General features: G+C 43.1%; 1 protein-coding gene across 1 annotated transcript in view; it reads right to left on the reverse strand.

The window, feature by feature from the left end:
* Window positions 1-27577, reverse strand: part of PLCH1 (phospholipase C eta 1) — a 47276-nt gene that overhangs the window by 12995 nt on the left and 6704 nt on the right. The window contains exons 2-13 of the mRNA XM_026045338.1: window positions 25020-25166; window positions 24462-24705; window positions 22168-22297; window positions 19887-20057; window positions 12610-12703; window positions 10163-10366; window positions 9571-9691; window positions 8499-8670; window positions 6914-7021; window positions 4714-4875; window positions 2561-2632; window positions 387-481 (exon numbers count right to left, since the gene is read on the reverse strand). Of these exons, the coding sequence (XP_025901123.1) occupies window positions 387-481; window positions 2561-2632; window positions 4714-4875; window positions 6914-7021; window positions 8499-8670; window positions 9571-9691; window positions 10163-10366; window positions 12610-12703; window positions 19887-20057; window positions 22168-22297; window positions 24462-24705; window positions 25020-25166 (1720 nt within the window). The remainder of the gene's footprint in view (window positions 1-386; window positions 482-2560; window positions 2633-4713; window positions 4876-6913; window positions 7022-8498; window positions 8671-9570; window positions 9692-10162; window positions 10367-12609; window positions 12704-19886; window positions 20058-22167; window positions 22298-24461; window positions 24706-25019; window positions 25167-27577) is intronic.

Here is a 27577-nt window from a genome sequence, read left to right on the forward strand (position 1 = left end):
GCTACTTTTTTCATTCCCTGCAGCATTCTCAGATGTAGTAAAGCTGGTCGGGCTGCGGCGCACTCTTATTTAGCCTAAACAGTTTCTCTGTGCACTATTTAGAGCATATTAAATATAACCTGGCATCATTCCATTAAAAGAACATTACTAGTACATTTCTTTTGAGCTGAGGTGGAATTTTCATCTACAATCCATAAGACCTCCAGAACCAAAATACTGGGGTACTGCAATAACAGCAGAATACACCTCAATGGTGGCAGCATAAACAACCCCTTTTTCGAACAGGCTTCCTTGAAGCATCGACAAACCAGCAGGATGCAACAACAGGACAACAACAGGAGCAACATTTTAATGGAGCTGTTAAAGCATCACATTCCACTCTGCACCTGTGAAGCTGTCCTGTTTCCTTTCCAGAAGCATTTTGCTGACTTTCTTCATCGTCAGATGTACTTTGGGATTTGGATCTTGCCTTCACAGCTTTCTGTTAGGAAAGAAGCAAACAGAGCTTTGTCAGTTTATGGGGCAGTGTCCTAAATGCACCACGTTACTGGAAGGTGTCAGTGGTGGGGTGGGTGCTGCAGCAGCCCACAGCACAGGGCTGCCTTCCCAAGCTCAAAACCGTCTCTGGACAAAATTCTCCAGCATCTTTCATTTTTTTTTTCCGTTGTGTTCTGAGCCACGCACAAGAGCAATCCAATTATTCTAATTTATTACAGCATACAGTAAAGCTATTAGCTACATTAAAAAGATTAAAATTTTAAGAACACCTCCTTTTCCATAAGCAGCTATTCTTTGATACAGCTCATATTTCAACATTACTGTTTTGTAACACTGTAACTGTAGTTCAAAGAGTTTCTTTAATTCCCTTCTCATCAAGAGGTAGCATAATTGAGAATTCCTTTTTCTGCTCATATGGCTAGATAATAATTGAGCACAAATTTCATATCTCCTGCTGTGATACGCCAGCGATGCACATAATTTATTTTATAATTTAGTTTATAGTCTAATTTGCTGTGTTCAGTGCTGAAATAGAGTTGACCATTCTGGAAATCACTTGTATTGTTCAATGCTGGGAATCTGAAGGTCTGGATTGTAGATGTTTTGTTCAGTGAACCCGCAGGAATTGGGAAAAAGGGAAAAAGGAAGAAAGAGGAAACAGGAAAAAAAAAAGGAAAAAATGAAACGTTCTGCCTTTTTTTCATCAGAAAGATGAAAGGACTAGGTTTTCTCACTGCCTATATCCAATTAGAATAATCCGTTGAAACAATTACATTATTGACACGCTTTCTAGCTTATCATTCACCTTTTTGCTTCCTGCAAGTCAGGGGTCGTGAACATTTGCATTTGGCTAAAGCTCCTACAGGAAATATAATCACTTTAAACTGCTGTAAGTTTATAACATAAGCATAACAATGGCTCTTGGCACTGTTTGCTTAGGGAAATTTTAGTGGCTCCTAGCTGGCTTCAGAGTAGATAAGCTGGCAGGCAGGTTGAATTCTATAATGTAAATATAGAATTATAATAATATAGAATCATAATTGCCATTTTGCCTTAAATTGCCATTCAGATGTTCAGTTACGTAGTGTGCTTGGCTGCATCTTCCATCACAGATGGCTCCGATTCCCCTCCCCTTCTGAGGGGGGCTGCAGCCCTGTCTCTTAGACCTTCTCCATGATTAGCCTCTCGGCTGATTTATTTACTTGCTCTCTGCTGATCCCCTCTGGAAGGAAGGAAGTTTTCAGCTGTGGCAGCTCACGTGGGGGCTGCACAATCCCTAGACCCAACCCATATGGTAGGTGGGAATAAGGGAGGCAGATGACAGGAACCTATTTGTCAGGATATGGGAATGAGGAGAAACACGGGCGTGCTGTCCCTTTGGATGGCTGTTATTCAGCTGGCACAGCTACAATGCGAAACCCTATACCCATTATAATTATACCAGCTCTTGCTTGGTTCAGTAGAGCCACCACAGTGAAGAGGCAGTGAAGTGCACAAGCTGCTTGGCAGCGAGGCAAGGGCACAAATAGCACAGGCAAAACCATGAGGAGATCAGAACAGAAAGCGCTTTTACGTTTGTTGTTGCACCTAGCTCCATTCCTCAATTACAGCAACTCACAAAAACAAGTAGAAAGACGTGAAGAGTGCATGCTGCTGCTCAGAGCACAAACCGGGCAAAACCGGGCCCGAGACGCTGGAGCTGCATGGACAGAAGGCTTTGGAAAACAACGTTATGTGAAGGCACGTCTCTGTGTGAGTGTTGCAGGTTTAATCAGGAAGCCAGCAACTGCACATGATCAGTGAACATGACCCTTCTGGCCAGACAAGGGTGGCGAGTCTCTGCAACTGTCCTTAAAGGGTCTCCTTGCTGTTCCCAGTGTGACTGATACACCCTTCTTGTAAGCAGCAATAAATGCAGTGAATGGAATCAAACGACACATACCTGCAGTCTCTCCTCACTGCCCACCTGCATCACCACGCCACACTCACAAAACAAAACATGCTCTGTGTTTAGGATGTCCTGAGACACAACACAGAGGTTTTAGTCTCCAATTTTACTTACCTTGTGTTTACCAAAGTTGCCCATTAATGATCGGCCATGAGACTTTTTTCCACCTTCTTTTGCATCCAGGTTCTGTGCAGAGAAAGAGTGCATTAAATAGCATAACTGTGAGGTATCCACCTTAGGAAGTTTATTTTTCTGCTGTCGTCTTTAAAATACCTATTTTGAACTGAATATGCATTCTGCTATGACAACCGGACCCATGTCGTGTGATTCTTAATTATACTGGAAAATAAAGGTAACAGTGAATTGAAGTCTAAACACAACATACTGCCCTTTGAGCACAAATTTAAATCCAAAATCCATTACAGGACTTTTCTAATTGCTTTCCACACTTGATAGCATAGCAATCCTTCAACAGGAAGAAAAAACGTAAAAACATTAAAATTCAGCACAATAACCAGCCGTGTAGAAAACCCTACCAGACATTAATAAAGTTACCCCCAAATGTGTGACCGTGCCCATACAGGCAACCACAAAACAGAGAGAGGGAAAAATCTCAAGCAGACACACGCAGAGCTCAGCGAGGCAGCCTGACGCTGGAGCCCCACGCTCGCAGCCATGCCCTGGCACATCAGCTGCATGGTGCCTGGCCCCATCTAGCCTTTCCTGCCAGAAAAGCACATCCCTTCATCCTCCCCAGAGCAGGATAAAGACCCAATGGTGCTGAAAAGTCCCCCAGCATCTCGCAGCACATGTCAGTGAACTCGTTATTCAGCAGAAGGCAGCCTCGGAGCTCACATCTGGTTACCATAGGGAGGATGCTGGGTGCTTTACTTGGGTCCAGGAAAGTCCGTAATTCCTGTGTCTCCTATTCAAACATTTATTCCTAGCTCAAGCTGGAAGCCTTTGTAGAGGAGCTGCAGAAGGAAAGCTGGGCAGATAAAGTACTTGTCTCTCTCAGATGAGAGGGAATATCTGATAGTGACCACAACAACCACAACAAATATTAAGCTTAATACTAGACAATTTCATGTGAGGCTTTTGTGATCTCTTCAAAAGTTAATTTTTAATCAGTTTCCATTTCCTAGAAGTTCCGAAAGCGTCTGAGCTGCCAGGGAAGGGGGGTGCCTGTGGCAACCAGGGGCTGCTTTATTCCTTGCCTGAGCCGAGGCTTTCCCGCGGGAGAGTAGCCTGCGCTCCGGGTCGGGGCGGCTGCAGCCCCTCGCAGGGCTCCCCACACAGGGCTGCACCCAGCTAACCCCTCTGCAAAGCCACACGCACCCCCATGGGGCAGGGTGGAGGGCTCTGTCCTTGCTTTCTGCCATCCTCCTACCGCCACGACCCAGCTTTGAGCAGAGTCTCAAGGGCACCACCCAGACAAGCAGAATATATTTGCTGTAGAAAAGCCTGGACAAATGTGACAGGTCCAGGCTCGGAGCAGGAGACAGCAAAGATCTGCATGTAACCGAAAGAGTGGGAGGGCGTGCAGGAAACAAAACTACATGGAGCTGGCCTCGAAGGAGACTCTACCTGTTACAGAGTGAGCCCCTCCTTGCAGGGCAAGGTACCCTCTGTTTATCATAACTGGTCCTCACATTCGGTGCAGATGGAAATAGGATAACCACGGATTCAGAGCACAAGCTATTTATGCACTCAAAAGTCCAAAACATTTTACATTTCACTGTTTTGCAATAATAGTGTGATGCCAAAAGGGAAAAAGAAACACACACAATTGTGAATATAAAACAGTCTGGGCACAAAAAATACTCAGAATCTCGCTTAGAGCAGTAAAAGCACAGTCCTGCATTTGAGTAATTTCTGTAGCATTGCTGACAACAGGAAAGGCGGCTGCCTGCTTTCGGGCACCACGGGCAGCCTTGATGGCAGCAAGGCAGTACAAAAGGGACCCTTCCCCAACAGCACAGACACCAAGCGATTTGCTTGAGAATCACTTGCAATATCTCCATTTATTGAATTGAAAACCTTTAAGGTTTACAAGGAAATTAACTTTGCACCTCCATACTCTCCACCTCTAACTGCTCAAATCCTCTCAGGAGGCATTTCTTAAACAATCTCCAGCTCACATTTTAAAGAAAACGTAAACAACTTGGAAAGCTCTTCATAAATCATTAACTTTCTCCTTTGATCAATCTACAATGCACACTGCATTGGCTAATATCAAGAGAGCAACAGGAAAGAAACCCACATACCTGTTTCAGGTTAACATTTAAACCTTCATGTGTTGCCTTGAGAAGTGCTCTCACAGTGAAACTGTCAGGGTCTTCTTTGTCCCTGATTTGGGATTCTTTTATCAGAGATTCAAGTTTCGTTCTTATAAAAGATTCCACCTGGTGCTCAATTGCACCATTACTCTGAAAGGCATTAAGAAATTTCATTAGAAATTCAGTATCATTTTCTGGATAGCCTGAGGAAATATTATACGTGCTTGAGGCCAAATAGTGCTCACAACATCCTTCTGTCTGTGCAAGAAAGAGCTTCTTGCATAATCCTGCCTGATTCTGCATCTTTTGGTGGCTTTTACTGCCTTTTTTCCTTTAGTCCTCCTGACAAGGAATTTATAGTGCCTTGCCAAAGCACCGCCCACAATTTAGATCACTCAAGAATCTGTCCCTAGCATTAGCTCCCCATTTTGAAAGTCCTTGACCTCTTTCAGGGCATAACATGAATTGTCAGCTAGTGCACTTGCACAGGTCCTCAAAAGTATCAAACAACGGAAATATTACTAGATTTCTTCTCCAGCAAGAAAGAAAGAGGTTAATCATGGTTATTAACAGTAGTACAGACTAGGCAAACATAAAACAGGCCCATTAAGGCACTTAAAAATGGGCTCTATATATAAGAATGTGTGCACCTTCCTTTCTTCCAAGGAAGGTGAGACCTCTCCTGCCTTAGGATAAAGCTCAATCCCAGCGTTCTCCTTTTCTAGCCCCAAAAGTCCTACTGCATTTTGCATCAGATTTTGCCTGGGCTCCTCCTGCCTGGGAAGCAGCAGCTCACCACAAGTGCCCAAGACACGTTAACGGCACAGGCTGCTGCGTTATGCGCTGGAATTACGCCGCTTTCAGCACTCGTTGAGCAATATCCTATTTTAACAGAACTGAAGTTATGGTCGCTCGACACAAACTCTCTTCCCAGACTTAACCCCGAAGATATACGCACATGTACTTAAAATCGTTTGGATTTCTAAAGATTTAAGGGATCAGAGTATTCAAGCTTCCCCTGAAGTCAGTTAAAATCAAATATTTTCAGTGCAGTAAGAAATATTAGAAGTAGTATTTTGAGTCATTGATTAGCCTGATTTTATCCTAGGATTCATCCACTTGATGCAAGGCTATAGCATGAAGCTATACATCTAACATGAAGCATTAACATGAAGTGCTTTTTTTTTTAATGTAAGGGAAAAAAATGAAATTGATTCTTTGATGTAAAATACATGAATCTTGCAAAGATTGTGCTGACACTAGCATTTTTAGCAGTCAGGGTAGGGGGAAAGCTGGCATGAACATCTGCTGCCTCTGAATCAGTTCAGACAGCAACTTCTGCTACCTGAAAAGCAAATCCCAAGCTATTCTGAACATATTAAATTGGCAGTAGCAGGCACAAATAATGCATGCAAATTAAAAGCTCAATATGCAAACCATGAACAGCAAAGGAGAACTTTGTTTATGTGCTTCTGTCTGACTAAAAGGCAAAGTCACTGAACTACAATCAAAACTGGAGATGAATAGCATTACATTAATTTCAATTTTATCTATTCTTACCGCCCTAGATCAGAATTCTGAACACAAAAGGCAGGCGTGACTGCCTCCTGACTGGGGAAAAGTACCTGCTAGATAACATGCATTGGCATTGTGCACTGGTTTCAGCTGACAGCAAAGGAAGTGTTAATAAAACTAACTGCAGAAAAATAAACAAGAGGTAAGAATAAAAAGGAACAGAAACAGCTTGTGATGACAGATAAAAAAAAAAGTAACAGAGGAATTTAAAAAAAATAAAAAAGATAAAAAAAGAGATTTTCATCATTCCTATGTCTCCTTTCATAACTTTTGCCTAGAATTTGTACAGTTAACCAACCTGTCCTTATCTTCAGCACTACATGTTTGTATCTGAAAGAGCCTAGCATGCTTACAGTGACGGCACCAACATGTCCTAGTGCCAGCACTGTATTTAATTCTGTTGTTATATCTTATGTGTTCTTTAATGACAAAGTAAAGATGGAAGTTCCCAGAACAATTTCATCCGTATCTAAATGTTGAGTGATATTATTTCCATATCCTAAGAACCTGCCTGAAGAATTTAGTCTGCTAAAAGCTCTCAGTGGGATTATGGGATATGGATATAAGAAATGCTGAGTTGTTACAGTCCTGGGAAGTCTGTATATGTCCATACATAGCAGAGCTTTAGCTTGCAGTCATCTTCTATTTCATCAGCGCTGTCCTCATCTGAAACTTCTCCTTCCTCAGCATCTTCTCCAAGACTGTATGGCAGCTTTTTGCCCTAAAAATGAGAAAAGGGCAAGAATGAGGAAAATAAACACACACATGGTTAGTGTTATCTGGGGCAATGCCTAAAGCAGCACGTTCCCCAAATGCTCCTTATTTCAATTGTAACCAGAGTCTAGGATCCACTTTTAGAGCCTCAAAACAAACTGGCTCAAGGAACCAGATTATCACAAAAAAGGTTTTGTTGTGGGAAGGGAAAATGCAGACACAAATAACTCGCTGCATGTAGCCATCAACATGCAGATAACATGCTGATAAATAAATAAAACCTATTTTGATACTGCGTGCTCGTGTAAAAGTATAGCCACCCAGAAGTAGCTGCTAATTCATTACTATGATGGTCTTATTTAGCTCCATTAGAAAGGAAGTACTTTAATTCCACAACTAGTTCCCAGCAACACAACAGTGCCCAGCAGGGGTTACTGAACTTCTGGAAAAACAACACAGGCAAGATAGATCAGCAGTTATTGAAATACATCCAGAGTAAATTCAAACCTAAATTACGAATCGTTACAGACAGGTTGATACGGAGAGTAGAGGAAGCAACAGTATCTTTAGGGCTCTATGTGAAGTGATTGTCCTCATGCATCAAAGTAAATTAGGAAGAGACGATCTATTAAGCTATAATTGTATTAATCGTCCTCTCAAAGCCCCGTCTAGCATTTCCTTCTTATTATATCCATCGTGGTCTTTGAAAGTCCTTTCAGAAACAATGCTATCTGCTTATATTTACAAGGCTCAACTTATTCATGGTGCATGTGACATTCTAGAGGCCTTCTCCCTAGCGGCTCCTCAGCCACCTCTGAGGTGCCCTTCCCTCTCTCCTAAGCACAGGACGAATCATTAAAATCACCACCTCATTTCATGGAATGCTGCTGATAGCGAGGTGGGAATGAAATGCAAGAAAACGCAGGAATCGGTTTTGATGTAATTTTATATTATTCCAAAATATTTAGGACAAGTAAAGACTGTAGGACAACATGTAAATACTACAGAGATACAAATCACAGAGAAAAAAAAATATCTGCTAGTAACATAAATGATACCAATTTCAAAAAAGCTTTATCAATAACGGTTCAGGCAACTGTCACATTTCACCCTATTCATAAAGATGCATTTTATATCACTTCCCCTCCCTCATAATCAAATGCTAGCATTTAAAAACTAGCATCTAACTGCCTTTGAGACTCTCAAATAAGACGCTTAATAAGCGGGAAGAATTTCCTTATGTTGGAGTTGTTATTGCCTGTCTGTTAAAATATTTATGGAAGTATCTTGGGATACCTGTCAAGTAAATCTGCTTCCAAAGCCCCCGAAGTGAAAAGCTTGGAATTTTAACTCACTCTCTGCATCTGTTCTGATCCTCACGCTACTGCCAGAGAGGTTCTCCAGGGCCAAAGGGAGAGGAACCAGGATAAACACCACATGCCGACTTTTAGCGCGTTTTGAGCATGATGCCCGTAGCAAGTTACCTTCACCAGGATTTTGCCTTTCAAATTCTGAGGGCTAGGAAGCTGTTTGGAGTCTCCGGTGATGACAGACGACAAGTCCAGTTTGTCACCAAATATCTCCTTTAAGTACTGAGCAATCTTCTTCTGCTGTTGAATACTGCAGTGATTTTCGATGGACAGTATCACTGGAAACCTAAGACAAACCCCCCAAATAATATTGTAACAGTGCTTTGCAAGGGAAGCTCGCAAATAACACAACATAAATTTAAATAAATTTAAGGACATAAGAATAGTGAGTCATGCCAACAACCTCTGCCAAAGGATATCAGGAGAAATATTTGGCAGGACCTTCCAGAATACTCTCCCAGGCTCCAGGAATTTGCAGATGAAGTTTTCTGAGTCAGAAGACTCACAATACACCAAATAAACCAGCTCCTGTTCCTAATTGAGGACACCTAATTTTCCAGCTTGGGTACTCCCCCACACCTGTTGACTCTTTTATTTGATTTGATTCTTTTAAGTAAACATCTACTTCCCCTACATCCTTTCTAGACTACTCAGTATTTTATACATCCATTCATGATTTTTGAGACTACTTAAGTACTCCGTGATTTTCATAATAATATTGGTTATAAAGTAGTAAGGTGAAGTAGAAAGAATTATACTCGATATTCTGTATTTCCTATGCTACATATGAGACAGCTTTTCTCTTTTACTGCTGAAATAAAGAATTATCCCTAGGTAGAGAATGCAGGAAATTGTTTTATAGATATAAAATATGAAATGAGATTATATCAAACAGAAATCTTCTCGAGTTTACAATGCACTGAAAGCCTTTAACTTAGGTTGAACTTTCTAACTTGATTGATGGGAAAGGTAATGAGCTTGCACAGTTGAGTAATAAATATTTCATGGGCAATAAATGGGAAAATAATCACCCTTACACTTTTTAGGTGCATTTAAAGGAATGCACAGACTTTCTAATGTTGTATTTCCACATGAGATTTACGACACAGGTCAGAGACAGGTCTAGCTTCAAAATGACCAACCTTTGTAAAAGGACATTGGGAGAGATACTTGGCTCTTCACTTACTCATTTTTGAGGAAGGCGTATTTATTGATTGTTTCTGCCACATCACGGAAGAATATTTTAGAAGTCAGGGTATAGCCATGGTGCACTACCGGCTCCCCATCTGGACCATCCCAGCAATCCACTGTTAAGAGAACAAGCCCTGCACATTAAGACATGTCCACGATCTCATGCATTTCTGCTCACCTTGTTTGCACGGAGAACCCAGGTACATTATTGCACCACGCAGGTGCCAGCAAGTTTTATTCACTCCATTATGACTTTGCACTGAGTTTAACAACATACATAACGTTTTCTTTTTTATATTAAATAAATGATTTTCAACCTAAAACTGCTTTTTTCCCCCTTACATTAAACAGTAATGTAAAATCACAAAGGTGCAGTAGAACACAAAGTCTACAGCTGTCTACTGTTTGCCTCAGGGTTTGCCTGAGACGGTCATTCTCAATATAAAATTTCCTGGTTAGATTAGTCAAAAACAGAATTTACCCCTAAAGTTGTTAACAAAAGTACAACAGTATTAGAACACAAATTTAGTGGCAAACCTAAATCTTCAATAATTTCCCTCACAATCCCCAAGCTGCACACACGTTACCTTCAATGCACCGACAACCGTCCTGCAGCACGCGCGCGTACATCTCCGCTCTGGACTGCGAGAGCAGCTGGTCGCCCGTCAGGTAGGTGTTGTGCGACGAGGCAATGAAATAGTTACAGAGGGGCTGATCCATGTCCTGGTGCACCTCGCAGTGCAGCGGATTGAACACATCACAAGCAGGACTGCGCATAAAGTTGGTGAAACCTTGGAACGAAGAGGAACAGCTTTTCCATGTGTGTGGTCTATCGCATCAAATGAGCAATCTGCACTCTTGGCACATGCTCACCCTTGTCGCTGTTAACTCAAGGCTCAAAAGCTGATGAATTGCATAATCACATTAATCTTGAATTGCATTTGCCTTCCTATATCTCATATTCTCAGCACATTAACTGCTGTCTGGGGTTTGCCCATTTCATGTGCAAGTTGCTCTGAAGAGGATGTATAGACACCATCTACAGCTCCCATCAACAGAGATAATCCTCACTGAAGCCTATGGGAGTCCTCATGACTTTGAGGAGAGCATATTCCCAATATTCAACCTCTGCCTTTGGGCAATTTTGAGAGTTTTGAGTTAAAAAAGAGAATGCAATCTAGGAAAGCACACTTATGCTTGCTGAAAAAATAACAAGCATTTGCAAAACATGGCACCAAGCTAAGAGGCTCATAAGAAATCAATTAACTAAGAATAGCAAATATAGAAACTAGAATTCAAATATAAACATTAGATCTAAATAATAAATAGGAGCTACATGAGAAGGTCGAAAAAAAAAACCTTAGAGCTGCATGCTGGCTACATAATCTCTTTTCAAAACAAGTGTTTCCTTCAGACCCTCAAGAAGCAATGACAAAAACGCCAGTGTAACTCTCTGAACCCTGGAGAATCCCTCTATGTCAAATCCACCATGAATTGGTGGATTTGGTACAGCTAGAGCTAGAGCTGCCTCTCATGGTTCACACAAAACCAGGCCAACACCAACAGAGAAGGGTCTGCTGGCTCTGCTACAATCCTGTGGTTGAAATATCCTCTCTTGTAATTATTCTAGGAGATAAAAAGGGAATGCAAAAATACAAGGTGCGGGTAAAAGCCATGTTACTACTGTTGAGAAAACCCTTTGTCTGTTCCTTCTTTCTCTCCCTTGCAGACTGGTAATCCCTGCGCCCTTCTGACTGGCCAGGACTTTCTGCTGCTCCTGATCCCCCACGGCTCCCAGGTTAATGATAAATCATCTTCAGAAGGCAGCAACAGCATCACAACAACACAACCAAAGGGCACACACACCTACTGAAGGCAGTGGGAGATCTGATAACTTATGTGGATGACAGGACAGAACCAAGAGCCAAACTTGTATCTGGATTTGAAAGCAGAAGACTTTGTCCTGAATTTACTTCAGACATTCTAACACTTTGTCCCAGTGCTACTCCTGCACTGTAAATGAGCATTACAAAATCACAGGAGGGTGGAAGGCACCTCTGGAGACCACCTGGTCCAGACCCTCTGCCCAAGCAGGTCACCTAGTGCAGGCTGCACAGGATCATGTCTAGGCTGGGTTCAAATATCTCCGGGGCTGGAGGTTGCCCAGCCTCTCTGCGCAGGCACCGCCCAGGGAAGGGGCTTTTCCTCGTGCTCCGGTGGGTCTTGCCACATTCCAGGTTGTGCCCGTGGCCCATCACTGAGCAGAGCCTGGCCCCGGCCCCCCTGCACTCTGAGGAGCCCCTCACCCTCTCCTGCAGCCCCTGCTCTGAGCGACGCTCCAGCCCTCGCAGCCTGCGCTGCACTCGCTGCGGTGGCTCCACGCCACTTTCCAAACACTCTTCTTAAATGTCACAGTTTGTCTGCTCTGCTTTATTTCAGCTTAAAGGAATTGCCCAGAGTCACAGAGGAAGCTTCCTGCAGAACTGGAAGGCTGCATTCAGGCTACGCGGGGTGGAGAAAGACCCCCCCTCCACCCAGAAGTCATGCAGCAAATTATTCTGCTTCATGACAGCCCTCTGAGCAAATTAATAATTCAGAGTGGAATTTGATAATAATGGGACTGTCAATATACCAACTGCAACTGCTTTGGCAAACAAGGTGAACAAGTCACTAAAACACAAAGAAAACGAAAATCCTTACTTTATTCTTTATTTCACATAAACATAAAAGAGGGGATTGTATAGGAGGGGGTTCCACATCTACAAAGATAGAGAGTAGAATGCAAAAAAATGAGCAGAATGCAAAAAAACGCAGCCGGGGTGGGTAGCACAGCGCTGCTCGGGCGATTCACCCTGCCTGCTCTCCCATCCCTCCCATAACGCACGAAGAGGCACCTACCACTGCTGACTGCGGGTCTCCCAGGTAAGATCCTATCAAAACCACCAATTATTATAATCTAGACCCAGCGTTAAATTTTTCTATTCCCCTACAATAGATCAAGACATGAAAATAACTTGAAACTCAAGAAGTTTACCTTCAATACCCAAAACATTCTGCTCCTTGTTTTCTTCTGAGACTTCAAACTTCTGTATGATGTCAAGGCAATATTCTGGTGTCACATTGTTCATCTGCACAAAAATGACAAAGTTGGTGAATTTATTTTTATGTGACCCCCTACCCAAAATCTACTTCAGGCCTCTTAAGTCCAGTTGCAAGTCTTATGAGCAGTGACTCATGAACATGACTGAGAGCAACAGTTATGCTACCATAGACGGACCATTCCTTGATTTGATTTTGTCAGTGTTTCACAACCTGTTACCTGTTTTGAGAAGAAAAAATAGGATTGAGACAGTGATCACTTTGGAAAATTATGTCAGTTGAACTTAAGAGTTGTTAAGCACAATAATTCCTTATCAAGTCTATTGCTCAGCACAATTATGAAGTGATATTCTTTGATATAGTTTACTTTCAAAAAACAAAAAAGTGGTTGATTTTATTTTCATTTATTTTCCACTTCTGATCTCATTGCTTCCATGAGGGATACCTGTAACAAATGGGCTATGAGATAAATAACCAGATTCTAAAAATCAAAGCCATCAGTCCTTCCGAAATGAGGATTTTATCAGCAGCTTCAATTGCCCCACAACTGAAGTCCTAGCTGACTTTAATTGGGCCAGAATGTCACATAGATACTTATATTTCCTCTAAGATTACAGAAAAGCAGCAACTTTTTACCCATCTTTTTTCCTCTCCTTTCCACCTCTTTCCCTCCCCCTCACTAAATCATAGTGAACCCAAATAAAAACATAAGACTGCTCATATTTTTTCCTCCATTAATATCAGAGCATGGCAATGCTGACGCTTAACAACTTTGGCAGCTTATCCGTAGCCGCCGCATCTCTCCTGCCAGTTCTCAGTAACCTTGGCCGACGGCAGCGCGAACCCCCTGCCTCGAGCTGACACTTGCAGCAGGCTGGAAGCAAGAGATCGTGCAGCTCCCTTTCCTGAAAGCGTTAACACGTTAACCCTGCTAATGGGACTGCGTGAGGTTAGTCCTGCTGCAGGTGATGCAATATCGAGTGCTTGGGAGCAGTGGGAGAGTCTCTAGCCCAATGGATTTGTTCTTTCCATCAACATTTCCAGCAGCAGCATTCAACTATACAGAAATCTGCTAAAAAAATGACCAAGAGGGTCGAATCTGTCTTTAGGGCCCAATTCAGTCACATGCTGAGGACTCCTAAAGGACCCTGGGGTCAACTCAACTGTAAACTTGTAAAAGTCACTTTCTCACACAGCAGGTTTATTCAATGCAGAGTTGGATTATATACTACGGGCTCTCAGGCATGCTAAAAGAAATTCTCTCTGGCACAGCAGTCAGAAGCTTTATTCATCTTTATTTGTCTTAATAAAGACATATTATCCTATCCTTTTTAATACTGTCAGGTCCACGTGCTTTACCTTGTCTTCCATCTCCATCTGTGTTTCATTATCCTCACCATTTCAGAATGGCTTCACACCTCAGATAGTATCACACTACCTTAGGAGTTCTTTTTTGTTTTAACATTTTGAATTAGTTCTAAATTACACCATTATAAAACATACACGATTATAACTGTCATTTCCAGTGTTCTTGACTTGACAAATACTCAACATTATCTTGAGGCTGCTGTTAACACAGCTTGCTTTAACACTGCATCTTATTCCAGTCTACACTTAAGCTTACCTTTACCAAACTGCAAAGCAGGCTAGTTAATGGGTAATTCTGACAATCTGCCCAACCAAGCTCCAACCCTGCAAGCTTGAATTCCAACCTTGGAATTCAACATTAGCCCCACTGAATGTATTCTTACCGGGAACTCTGCAGCTCGTTGCCAGCGCACGCCTGTAACGAGCAACGAGCAAACGAGCTGTATGGGAGCAGAACCAGCTTCCTTCGGTCCGAAGGGGCTGCCCGTGAGCGCGGCAGGAGCGGTGCCCGGGACACAGCCCAAGCTCTGGCCTTACCCTCGGCAGGGCGGGCGGCAGCAACAACCGGAGCAGCCTCCTGTTGCTCCCAGCGGCCGGAGCCGCCTCGGCCCGGCCCAGACCGCGGTGCCAGCAGCGCCCCGGCCCCAACCCAAACCCAGCCAAGGCAACATGGTTTGGGTGGCCAAAGGCAGGAAGGCTGCGCCCACAGGCTGAGAACTGCCGGCTTCAGCCTGCTGAAGGGGAACAGGGGCTTCAAGGAGCCCACACAGACCCTTACAGACCAGAATGTCTAACAAGCATCTGAATTCCGGACAATTGCGACAATTCTACAACAGAGCTATGCTAGAGTCTGTCTTTCCATTCACATCCTTCTTCCCTACTCCTTGCCCCCTGCATTTCTTGCACAGGAGAAGAACGGCTTGGCTTTTCTCCTCGGAAGATTTTATTTATATCAGCCAGCTAAGCTGACATGATGAGATGCCAACGAGAATTACACAGGACAACAGAACAAGAACAATTCAGTAAACAACTGATTATCCCAGCTCAAGTATATGTTGCTGTTTGATTACAAACACTATTTGTAACAGCCTCTCCTACAGCACAAGGAGGCTAAAATTAACTTTTTCATTATTCCACATGGCTCCTGGGCATCTGACAACAGGGTACTTGTGCGCTTTGGGCATTAAATCATCTAATCTTGTCCAAAGCTGCATCTGTTGAGGAAAGTCCACTGACCTGCACTTCCTAACTCTGTCTTGGGAGATATGATGACTTTGGCTTCTAATTTGCTTTTATTAAAGTCTTCTGTTAAAAGTTATATATATAATAATTCATATACATATATATGTATACATACATAGAGAAAGAGATGTTCAGTAGTGACTGAATATTTAGATGCATGAATTATTGGCAATAGTCAATACTGATTCTTTCCAAAAAAGTTGGATATACAGCTATTTTTAAAATAGTACTTCTGATTGTATGTTCTTTCAAAGGAATATAAGTCTTTGAATGTCCAGTGAGACCTTTGGATAAGTGAATGAATTAATTTACTTTCCAAAAATAACATCCTTCAAAACTCTGCAAGAAGCAACATTATCCCCCATTCTGACAGGGAAGAAAAATCACTTTTGGTTTCACGAACCTCCTTGCAAGTAGGGCAGATACTCAGTTTTTGCAACAGAATTACCATGAGAATGGGCAGACCGTGGCAATGCCAGATAATGGGAGAGCCTTCTTCTCCAGCAAGCCCAGAGCAGAGAATGGGAAGGGAAACGAGAAGAGAGTGAAGTAGGAAAGCTTGCCTCAAAGGGAAGAGCAAATAGGAAAAGAAGTGCAATTCTAAGAGTGAGCATTTCTGGACAGGACTGCAACCCACTGAAGTGTTTCAGCAGTGGAACACGGAAAGTTCTGCCTGAACACGAGCCCAAGCTTCTGCGTGAAAGCGACTCAGCACTGGAACAAACTGCTCAGAGAGGTTCTGGAGCGCCTGTCTTGGGAGATGCTCAAAAGCTGCCTGGACCCAATTGCAGGCAAACTGAGCCCAGGGCGGCCCTGCTGGGGCAGGGGCTTAGACTGGACCTCTCCAGAGGTCCCTTCCACCTCAGCCGCTCTGTGAACAGGGCTCTAATGGCTCAGGCTGTATTTGCTCACAATGCCATCACAAAAGTCAACACAGAAAGAGCCAGGGCGAGCAAGGACAATTCTTCCAGTTTCAATGTAAGCTCAGTGCTTACAGCATCATAACATCAAAATATCGGGACATACCAAGGCTAGTTATGGTCCTTCCTGCAAGTGTATGAGGAGGAACAGGAACCAGTTTGCTTTCTAATTAAGAGTTTATACTGCTGCAACCAGCGTTCCTGCAGAAAGCAGCAAGGATTGACCAGGCGTCACGACCGCGTTTCATGCTCCTGGTGCAAGATTAACACAATCCAGTCTTCCCTTCTTTTCAAGGTACATGCACCAGCATCAATATTCTCATTTCTTACTCTTTTCAGGATATTAGTTCCTGCTCTCTTTCAGTATATGCTCCCTTTCAATTCACATCCTCCAGTGTCACTGTAAAGGCATCATCTAGGATTACACAAAGTAAGATTATCACATACAAAAAGATGCCATTTACTTCCCTAACATACATTGACTCACTACATTTCTTTAAAGCCAAATCCTGGAGAGCAGGTATAGTAGCTTCAAAAATATCCCCTTTCCAAACATGTATTTAATGCTTATTTCCTAATAAAAACATGACAAAAGCAGTATTTACTGCAACACCAGTTATTCCTGTGGCACCATATAATTAGTGTAGGACAAAGAAAAAGGATAAATTTATTCTCTCAAGCAGACTTACAACTCAAAATCCACTAACCCATATTGAGTAGCTAATGCAAAGCTTTACAAGATAAAATGCACATGTTCCCAGGGTGTAATTGTAAAATTACTTCCTCCTCGGTCCCGTTAGAACGCCCGAGGGCAACCAGCTCCAACGCTGGGATGAGGGAGCAGTCGTGTGTTCATTCCCTGCCAGGCAGAGAAGCTGCCAGGACGCAGCCCTGCCGGCGAGCTCCTCCTGTTCCCGGGGGGGCTTCAACTCCCCTGCTCACTACAGAGGGCACCAGAACCAAGCCACCAGGGTGAAGGAGCCGTTCTCCAAAGCACACACATCGCGTGTACTTGGAACACGCAGTTTGAGGATGCAGATGCAGCCTACCCAGGGTAGGGGCCCCTCCTGCCACCCCAAGGCTCCGCTGTGCACAGCACTGGCCCCCAGCCACGCAATCCATCAGTTTGGTGCCACTAGAACAGCACGGTGTGACATTTCCATACGGAGCCCGTCGCTCGGCCGCGTGATGGGGAATGCTGAGAGGTGCAGAGCACTTTCCCGGGGCGGGCAGCACCCAGACTGGGGTGGCAGGCAGGTCTCAGCAGGCTCTCCTTTCCTTCACGACAGATGAGAAGTGTCTCACAAGGTAACTGAGATGGAGAAAAACAGCTGGTGCCAAACGGGCACTCAGAGAAACCTCTCTCCATATGTTCTCTCACAGAAAGCCCAAACTGACCATTCCAGGTGCGTAACCCAATAGAAACCTGGCAACTACACAAAACTTGACACGAGTGTCAGAGCTTGTCATTTCACAGCACATCGGCTTCCCAATCCGGACACCGGTGCTGGTTCTTCAGGAAGCAGCACTGCTGAAGGGAGGACTCGCTGGCACACAGACCTCACCAGGGATGCTGGCCAGAGCGACCACTGGAGCATCAGCAGCCACGCCAGGAAACCAACCTGTTTTCTGCTCCGTTATGCCGAAGCCATATAATTGCTATTTCAGTGGTGATGAAGCGAGCTTAACTGCACTTAGGTGAAAACAATCTGTTTCATGGGGAGGACAACTGGAAAACCTCCTGAAGAGGTAAGCTCATAATGTTAAAAACAGCCTCCTCAAAAAACAAAAGAAACAAACAAAACACAAAAGCAAAACCCCACCTAAATCCTCTACCCTCGGGCTGCAGAACATCCAAAAGCCTTGCCAAAAGAGTAGCAGATGGAGTTGTATGGACTGTCCACAAATATCAAGCAGACAGCTGACAGCAAAAATTAAATGACGTTTGGTTGAAGACATTTTAGAGTTGCATTGTGATTTGAATAATTATCATCTTTTGAAAGTAGCCTAACACTGCCTGAAGACATTGTTATCACTCATGTCTGTGTTGTGAAATGTGAAAGGGCAAGTCTGCTCCAGCACTGTTAATACCGGGAAATGAGATAAGACAACAGGAGAGAGGAGGCAAAGCAAGTGTAAGGTGCTTCTTAGCCTGCTGCCAAGAGACCTATGTATAGGAATCATATTTTTATATATCCACTTGAACAGAGTTGAGCAGACTGCTTAGAGCCTAGAGCTGTGTCTGTTTTCAGGACAGGGCTAGGTGCAGAGGCAGAAGGGATGCAGTAAGCCAGGCTGGCCAGTCAACTTATTTCTGCTTCATCAGTAGTTTCCCAGTGTCCTGGTATAGCCAAGCAAGATGCGTGCCTCCCTCTCAGCCTCTCTCTAATGTGTTTCTCCTTTTGCTGCAGCTCCCCGAGAGCCCTCCTCACATAACATTGCTCCTCAGCTGTGTCTGGCACTCGGGCCTCTCCACGAACATCCTCCCCAGGGGGCTGCCTTCGCTTCCTCAGCAGCGTCAGGCTTGCTGCTGCTGTCAAGAGCGCTCCACAGAGGGGCACTTACAGAGAGGGCACCAATTAAAAAGGCAACAAAACAAAAATCAGGGAGCTCAAATTTAGGGCAAGAGCAGAATGGAAAAAACAAGTGTTCGGTGCTTTAAAATTGCAGCTAGCAGAGGTCCCACATTTGCTTGCAGGAAAACTTGTGTGTTGAGGCTATCGCAGTGTTAATGGTGACAAAAAGCCCATATTTTGAGGAATGAGGAGGGAAGAACTGGGGAGTCAGACACGTCAGAGAATTCTACCACAACTGCCAGAAATGGGAAAATTCAGTAAAAAACACAGCTTGTTATTACCACTTGCCAGGGACGTTCATCAGGGGAAATCTCTGACCTCTACTTGCTTCTGAGGTCGCACACTGAAAGGCAACCTTTAACTGCGAAATTTTCTTTGCCTAATAAACTCTGTATTTTTTCTATATATATTTTCATATCACCAAAACCTGTGTATTTGTCAACACTAAAGCTATTGCTTTTATAAGAACTGCTGCTTTTACTACTGCTGCTCCTACTTGGGAGCTCATGAGATACATAACAGTGTCACAGAATCCTATTTTGCTTACCTGAATCAATATGCAACGAGAAAACTTCATCTTAACACAAGTTACTGAACTAAACCAGTCAGGCAAACTACTTGCAGATGGTCACAAATAAATTAGTTTAATGTATTCTTTGTATTTTGGCACACGTTTCCAGCTTTAAAACTTATCACATATTATGCTAATTCATGTGGGAATATACCTGCCAAGATTTTTAATCATGAAAAAAATCTATGCTAGATACATTAGCCTCTATCCCACACATGTACCTCACGTCCTTGAAAAACAAACTGTTAAAGATAACTGTGCTAATAGACAAAAGATAAAAAAGACAAGTATAAATGTTATCCAAATGCTATTATAATAAACTAATAATACTGCCCTGTGCTGCTTTTCCACTACCACAAAGAGTCCCAGAAGTTCACATTTTCTAGAAGTGTTTAAAAACATATTTTTTTCCCAGTTCCAGCATGTATTCTCTTGCCTTCCCTCAGAACAATACTTTGTTCACAAAATTCTTTTCCTCTGCTTGCATTTATTTTATACACACATACATATATTTGACTGTGCAACATTCCCCTACCTTTTGTTCCACCTTCAGAAACTGAGCAAGTTCTTCAACCGTGAGATGATCCTTCTTGTCACTGTAGCTCAAGAGCAGTAAATAGAGATCTCGTCGTAAGGACATCATCTTGTAAAATACCGAAAACTCTTCAAAATTGAGGGTTCCCTGATTCTCATCTGTGTCAGCTTCCTAAGAGGTAAGGACACTGAAGTAAGTGTGACAGATCCTTATGAAATCAGGAAATTTCAGGCAAAACAGGACTTATGTACAAGCAAATACATTTCAGGAATTCTAGCCCATGAACCTGTTCAGTCTCAGAAATCCTAGCAGGCATGGCAAGCAACCACAATAGTGTAATGACATCTATTGGAATTTTTTTGGTGAAAGGAATTATTGCACTAAAACAAGATCCCCATGAAGATCTCAACTCCATCTTCATAAAGGAAATAAACTCAAAGAGGCTCATCCTGGGCATTATTATAATCTCTCCCTCACTCTTGAATGTCTTACACTTATCCTGGATTACACCATAGCAAAGAACATAACTAGTCTTAAATTTATGTTAGATCAAACTGCAACACTCTCAGCCACTGACAGCGCTTTGGAGGGCAGGCAGGTCTGCAGCAGCAGGTAGGTTCCCACCAAAATACACCCCCAATAACCACAGTCCTGCCTGCAGGCTTTGTTTGCCATCAGAGGTAGGGAAGGAAGAAAACAGTACGTAAGGTATGTTAACCCAGGCTCTTTGCTGTGAAATCTGCCCAAACGACTGCTTTGGATTTGTGAAACAAAGAATATATCTGGAGAACTGCTGTCAAAGGTGTAGGTCTCTGCATAACCAATCTTCTGGAAAACGGCAAGTCCTGCTAAGCCTGACATTTTAAGTTGATGATGGAAAAGTGTGATATCAAAGTTTAGTACTAGAGATATGCTGTTTGCTTCCATGAACAACATCGTTCATTCAACAGCTGTATAAAATTATTTTTCTCTGTAGTTAAAAACAAAATAAAACCATAAGAACCACCATTCCCAAGTTCTACCCATCAAAAATGGTGCATCCTTCTATTCATACCAGGGCACCCCGTGGGCAGAGCTTTTAAACAGTGACTTGGCTTTGAACCTGTTGGCTTCCCTCTTTGCTCACTCACTAACTGCAAACCCCTCTCCAGCAGCACTCAGCCCTCACCCACCTTTCACTTCCTGAGAGTAGAGGAGATCAGCAAATAGGAAACAATGAATGGATGTGTCCTGCTTCCCTGCCCAAGGGGCGGGTTTTACCCCCCATTCACATATCCCAAGTCACTCGAGCAGGACCACAAGAGCAGAATGAGTGTGCACACCCAAGTACCCAACACCAGCCTATTTTTACCAAATCCAAATGAAAGGTGTCTCCAGTTATAAAGAGGCTGATGCCTGCTGTTGAATTCCTTCCTCCGTCCCCAGGTATTTCTTTAAAAGAGCGGGAGCTGAAAGGTTTTGTTTGTTTTCTTAGTGTGTCAGTGCATGGCTTCACAACTCTCTGCTGCTCCTGCAGCCGTCAACAGCATCAGCAACACCTGAGCATCTCTGGGAGCTGCATTTCATTACACCTTGTTAGTGCTACTGTCACCTGAGCTATAAGCTCACATCACTGCAAGTAAGCTGAGAGGAAAGTAATTCCCTGCTATCTGCTATCAAACAGGACCTTAACTGATCATTTTAAATCTACCGTATACTCCAAATGAAAGTTATAATGCACCTCTGCATCACAAGCCGCCACCCTTCTCAGATCATCAGGGAGTAATCTGCACTCCATTGGGGATGCTGCAGATGCTGATTTTGTGCCAGACAGGCAAACAATTCTGATTATACGCAACTTTCCACCACTGTCCCCTGCTTGGCTTCGCCCGGCCCCCGCTTTTTTATTAAAGAAAACAAAAAACAACAATAAAAGCACACAGATTTTAGCCAGTGCCAGTTTTGGACAGTTAACAATGCTTCTGCGTGTGCCCTTAGCTTAGCACTTAACTATAAGAGGAAGTTACAAAGGCAATTCTTTTTATCAAATCTATTAAATATTTTTCCATAGAATAAATATAAAAAAAAATGATAAACAGCAACTTCATTGTACATTACTATGCCACAGCACAGGATGATACACAAAAATGAAAACAATGATGTATTTGAAAAAGTAATACTAATACTGAATAGAAAAAAACAACTTGTGGGGCATTGAAAAGGACAGGATTTGAAGTCCCAGTTCACACATGCTCTTTCTGGCGCTGCCTTCCCATAACCTTGTGTGCAAGAGGCCACTGACCTGGAACATCTGCCGGACCTTCCGCCGGGGCAAGTTAACATTCAGCTTGTGCATCAGCTGGTGGATCTCTTCAATATTGAGCAGGCCGTCTCCGTTCTTGTCAGCCTCCTCAAAGGTCTGTTTCACCCAGCTGTGAAGAGGTTAAGGGAAAGTGCAACGGAGAGGTTTGTGCAGGGAGGCAGAGCCCGGGGCACGTACAGCAGACTGCAGATGATGCCAGGCTCTGCTGGCTCCTTAGCAGAGCACCTCAGCATCTGCCCTGAGCATTGCTTGGGACAGTCTTCACAAACTTACCCTTCGCAAGGCAGGGCCTCCTGGCAAAATGGTTTCTCCACACGGAAGCTGAACTGAATCATTTTCACTTCTGTACCTATTCTGTAGAGTCACAGGGTGCAACTAAACCCACCGGCTTCAGCAGAGCTACATCCGAGCCCTGCTGGACTTGTGACTTTCAGCACCTAGGCTTAACAGGCACCTGTGTAAGGGATGTCATTAATCTAGTGCAAGAGGAAGGAACGAGGGAGATTCAGTGAAACCACACACATTACTACTAACCCTGCAGTTTCCATAAGAAACTCATTAAAAAACACTGTCTTTCTATGTTTCCTCCTTCAGGACTATCCTACAGCTCTTTCATTCATATTTAAGCCTTCAATTTCTCAAGAATTTTTCTCCTCATCAGCACTTTCTCTCACATCTCTCACCTTTTACTTCCACAGGGCAGCAACAAGCCCATAAAATTCTTAAGTTGTACAGAGAAAATATACAGGGATCAAATATTTGCTGTTTCTTCCCATACAACAGTGATCATCAAATAAAACTAGCAATTGTTAAGTTAGAAGAATTAAAATAAATAAATAAAATAAAAAGGAGGCGCTTCTTCACCTGGCACTCCATTCATGCCCACAACAACCTACCACAGGACGTGCTGCAAGTGAATATGGGATCAAGGTGACACTGAACAAATGCATGGGAAAGAGCCATTAAACATTTAAATGAAACATCTGTCTTTAAAATTGGTGCCAATTTCTGACAATTATTTACACTCAGGTTCACAGCACTATCCCCCTGGTTCTCCTTTCTGACTTTAGTGTACATTTCCAGGGGTTTTTAAATAAGCTAATTTTTAAATAGTACTGGGCTTGCTCTGATACTGTATCCTGCATCTCTCCTTCCTCCTCATCTCCTAACCTTTAGCTTGATCTTTAACCTAATCTTCTCTTTGCACATATATCCCGCTGCAGCTTTCGCTAACTTCCGCCGTACAGGTCATTCATTTGCAGCCTTCCTGGTGCCACATTCCGTTACACAGAGAGGACTCAATGCGACACTTCGCCAGAGGGGAACATGCAGCAGATATGTACAACTCCAAGGAATCATGGACAAACACAGAAAGTAGCACATGTTTTCACAGAGAATGCAATATATCCCTCAAATGAATACAGGTTAGTCTTGTGCCAGAAGTAAACACTGAAAATAGAAATGAAAAATACCTAACACACGTACGTTCTCCATGAGAAGTACCTGTGAGCAGCCACTGCAGCTTTCCCTGGGGCAGGAGACGGGTTACACTTATAATTAAGATAATCTCTCCTTGCTCAGCAGGGAGAGTTTTCAAGACAACAGCACCATTTGAAAGAAAGCACGTCGAAAAGACATCCAGGAGCTCTCCTGGTCACAAGAGGTTCATTTTCATATCTAGACTACAGCAAAGAGTCTTAAAGACTCGTGCTCTATACAGTGAGTGGAGGCTGAGCACACACAGATACCTGACACAAACCAAGAGAAATTGAGATGGCCAAGAATCACTGCTCATTTTACTGAGAACAGTCACAACATTTAGGGTTTCACCTGCACACAGACTAACAAGATGGAGTTTCCAGCCAGTAACAGCTCAAATAGTGTCTTCTAGTGGACTTTCCAGCTCACATAACCAGAATAACTGCATGATTAGACAAATAGGAGGCAAGAAAAATCCTTCTGTCTACAGTCTAAGAGGCTGTAGTCTTTCACAGGTTGTTAATAGTGTGGCAAGGAGACAAGCAGTCAGGCTGCCAGTGCTCACACACAGAAAGCTTCCCTTTTGGGAAAAGCACGGGAAGGATCAGCTACATAGGAATGACTCAACTACGGCACAGTAAGTGCCCACACCAAACCCCTAAGACAACACCATTGCAAACACCAGCAAAATTTTCAGTCACTGAACAGCGGTTTAAAGGACACCCTATACAAAAGTCCCTAAAAATGAGCAGGAAACTATGATGAGAGCTGGAGCTCAAGCGTGTAAAGGATACTGATCATGAGTTCTCTGCCGCTTAGCTAGGGAGTCCTCATCACTTATTCCAGCCATCAAGTACTTCAGCCCTGTGATCCAGGTGCGAGCCTCTTCGGGGTTGGACGTAATCAGATCCAGTGACTCCATGTGGTTGCCATGATAAATAGTAAAGCAACAGCTGGGGTCAAAGCTCCCCTCCGTGTGGCGGTGGAAGATCTCAGACTGGCGGCCCTCGGCAACTTTGTAAATTGAATCGATGACGACTGCGAGGGAAAAGGGAAATCAAGGTCTGACACGTGCCCAGCTTCTTAACTGCTTCTGAGCAATTCCACATTGCTCATGGTAAGAGATAAATATTTTTAATATTAGGGACCTCTGAGTTTGGCCATGTTGTGTGCGCAGCAAACCTGCCCTCCAAGGCAGCACTGAAAAGCTGAAGTATTTATTACATTACATTTAAATAAGCATTGAAAAGATTTAATCTATGAAAAAAAAAAAAAAAAAGTTCAATTTTCCCTCTAATTCACCTCCTAATACTGAAGTGCCCAAGGAATTCAAGGAAATATCAAAATTTTACTTTTTGCCTTTTCGCTTTTTCTGGAGGGTCTCCATCGGATGCAGGTCCTGTGCTCATCCAGGTAAAAGAGACGAACTAGCCCTTTGGTCCCACTCTTCAGCTTCACCATCTGAGTCCCAGACTGCATAACACTCATGCATCTTTCAACTGCAAAGCAGAAATGAATAAATTCAATCAATTCTGCTAATAAAAAATAAATTACCACTTTTAAACACCTACCTTCCATACAAGAATTTTGACTTGTGCCTTAAATGATACAGCATTACTGTGCAAGAGGTTTTGCAAGTAAAGTTGATTTTCAACTATTCAGTAAAATCCAATTAAAAAAAAAAAAAAAAAGCCAAAGATCTGATTTCAGAAATAAGAAAAGTAAATCCTTTTACTGTATTTGGATAACACTTGGCTCTATATGACACTCCTATTTACTGCAAGTGTAACATTCAGCTTCATTAAGCAGTTGGTAGCTTAATTTCTATCACCATGAATCCTAAAATCAAGTAGAACTTGTCAAATTCAAAGACTGCCAGAGATTTCCCCTTACTTTAAAATTTCTAAAGTTTCATAGATACAAGTTCCATAGATACAAAAGCTATGATTTAAAACAATACTTCAGGCTAATATTTTACAATGGTTTCTTCACAGCAGATCAGAGATTTTCCCCCTTCTTCTTCAGAAAAAGGAGTCACACGGAAGGGCTCTCATGTGTGACTCTACATTAAGCTTTTCTGCATTTTTTCCAGTTCTAAGAAAATACCATCAGAATGCAACCATTTAAACAACAGCCTGTGTAAGAAAGCTCATTGCATCATCCCTACGCACTGCTAATGACAGAGAAGGAACCCCCTTTGGACACCAGCCCATGGGGACAGGGGTGCCACACCACCCAAAGGCCACTGGCTTTCACTTCTAGGGATCATTTATTAAACACTCGATCCTTTCCTTTCCACTGTTTATAAAATACAAGGACACAAAGAAACAAACTTTTTCTAGTCTATTTCTAATATGCTAATTTCAACCTCTAGCCAGACACTCACAAGAGACACACACGGCACATTAGCATCTGAATGGGGCAGAGCTATTGAGCAGAAGCAATTCAGAACAAAGCTCAGAAGAGCACGCAATTCAAGAATATTTGCTCATCGCAAAGAGATTAACCTGGGATATCAGCACTGGTTCTAGCAAAACACTTAGTACTCTAGATAAACTAGTAATACTGAGAAAATGAACAGCTCTTCAGTGTAGATTTATATTGGCATTTGAGAAAACAAGGCACCATTTCTATTACTGGATAATCTTTCAATGCAAGGACTAACTGTACGATTTTTCCAATGTCTGAAAATTGGCTCTAGTTTATAAATTACTGTAGTTTATGATACACTAAGAGAACAAGAAGAAAGCAAATTAAGAGTTATTTAAACTGGAAATTCAAAGAAAAAAATGTTCACATTTGTAAATTTAACCTCAAAACAGAAAAATTGGAAATTAGAAAAAAAAAGTTTTCAGAGTTACAGAAACTTATTTCAACAGCATGAAAACATCTTAACAGACATACTGTAGTTCACGGTATCTTTATGTTACCAAAATTCAAGTCTGTTCCTGTTCCTTTTTCCCCCCTTCCAGAATAATCATAAAAGCAAGACAGATCTGAACTGAAAGAGCTCTCATCTTTAGTTGAAGCTCTGGTAATTGTCCTTTGTAATAAGCACATCTGCTTTCTGGAAGAAACCGCAGATTTACCAGGTGTTACCCCGGATACAAACCCATTTGTGCCAGCTGGACCTGCTCCGGAGCAGCCACGCTGCCCAGCACATGGTGCATCTCCGCTGCCAGCAGGGAAGCCATCCGCACCATTCCCAGATGTTCCTTGGAATCTTGCACATTGGGCAGATGCTTTCTGTTGTACTCAACAAGCGCTGCTTCCCACTGCTGAATAAATCCAGCTGCTGCTGCTGCTGGAAGGGCGGGCTGGGACGCTGACCGCTGGCCACAGGCGCAGCCCGGCGTCGGGAACGGCGCTAATCCGCCGCGGAGCAGCCAACCGCTGCGCGCCCCGCACTGCTCTCGTGCAGCCCCGCGTGCATGCAGGGCTCCAAGAGCCAGGCAAGAGCTGAGCCCTCTGCCCTCCACGCCTCTTGCAAAAACTGACTGTTTCGTTTACAGGTTCAGCAGCTATTTCCATGGTTTTCAGCAGCCTACACTTCATCTGGCTTGGTTCAACAAGAGTGCCAGTCGTGGCATGTGCCTCTGGCTGCTCTGGTGTTTTACTGCAAGGGCCTTCAAGACGTGCAGAATTTTTCACTTGATACTAGAGGAAAAATATTACTGGAATTTGAATTCCTCCCTGGTAATTTGTATTTTAAGATAAGCAACCATGTCCCTTACAACAGCAACAAATGAGACCTCCCTTCCTCCTCGCACAGGAGACACTCATCTGTTTCACGTGCTGTGATACACAGCTACCAGGATACACACACTGCCTGCCACAGCTAGCACTGGAACCCTACAGCAAACCATGGCAGCAGCAGCTCGGGGATGTTTCACCACTGCTCTTCCTTTTT

Source organism: Nothoprocta perdicaria, unplaced genomic scaffold (assembly GCF_003342845.1).
Source record: "Nothoprocta perdicaria isolate Ctin4 unplaced genomic scaffold, notPer1 scaffold_4, whole genome shotgun sequence".
NCBI classification, from domain to species: Eukaryota; Metazoa; Chordata; class Aves; order Tinamiformes; family Tinamidae; genus Nothoprocta; species Nothoprocta perdicaria.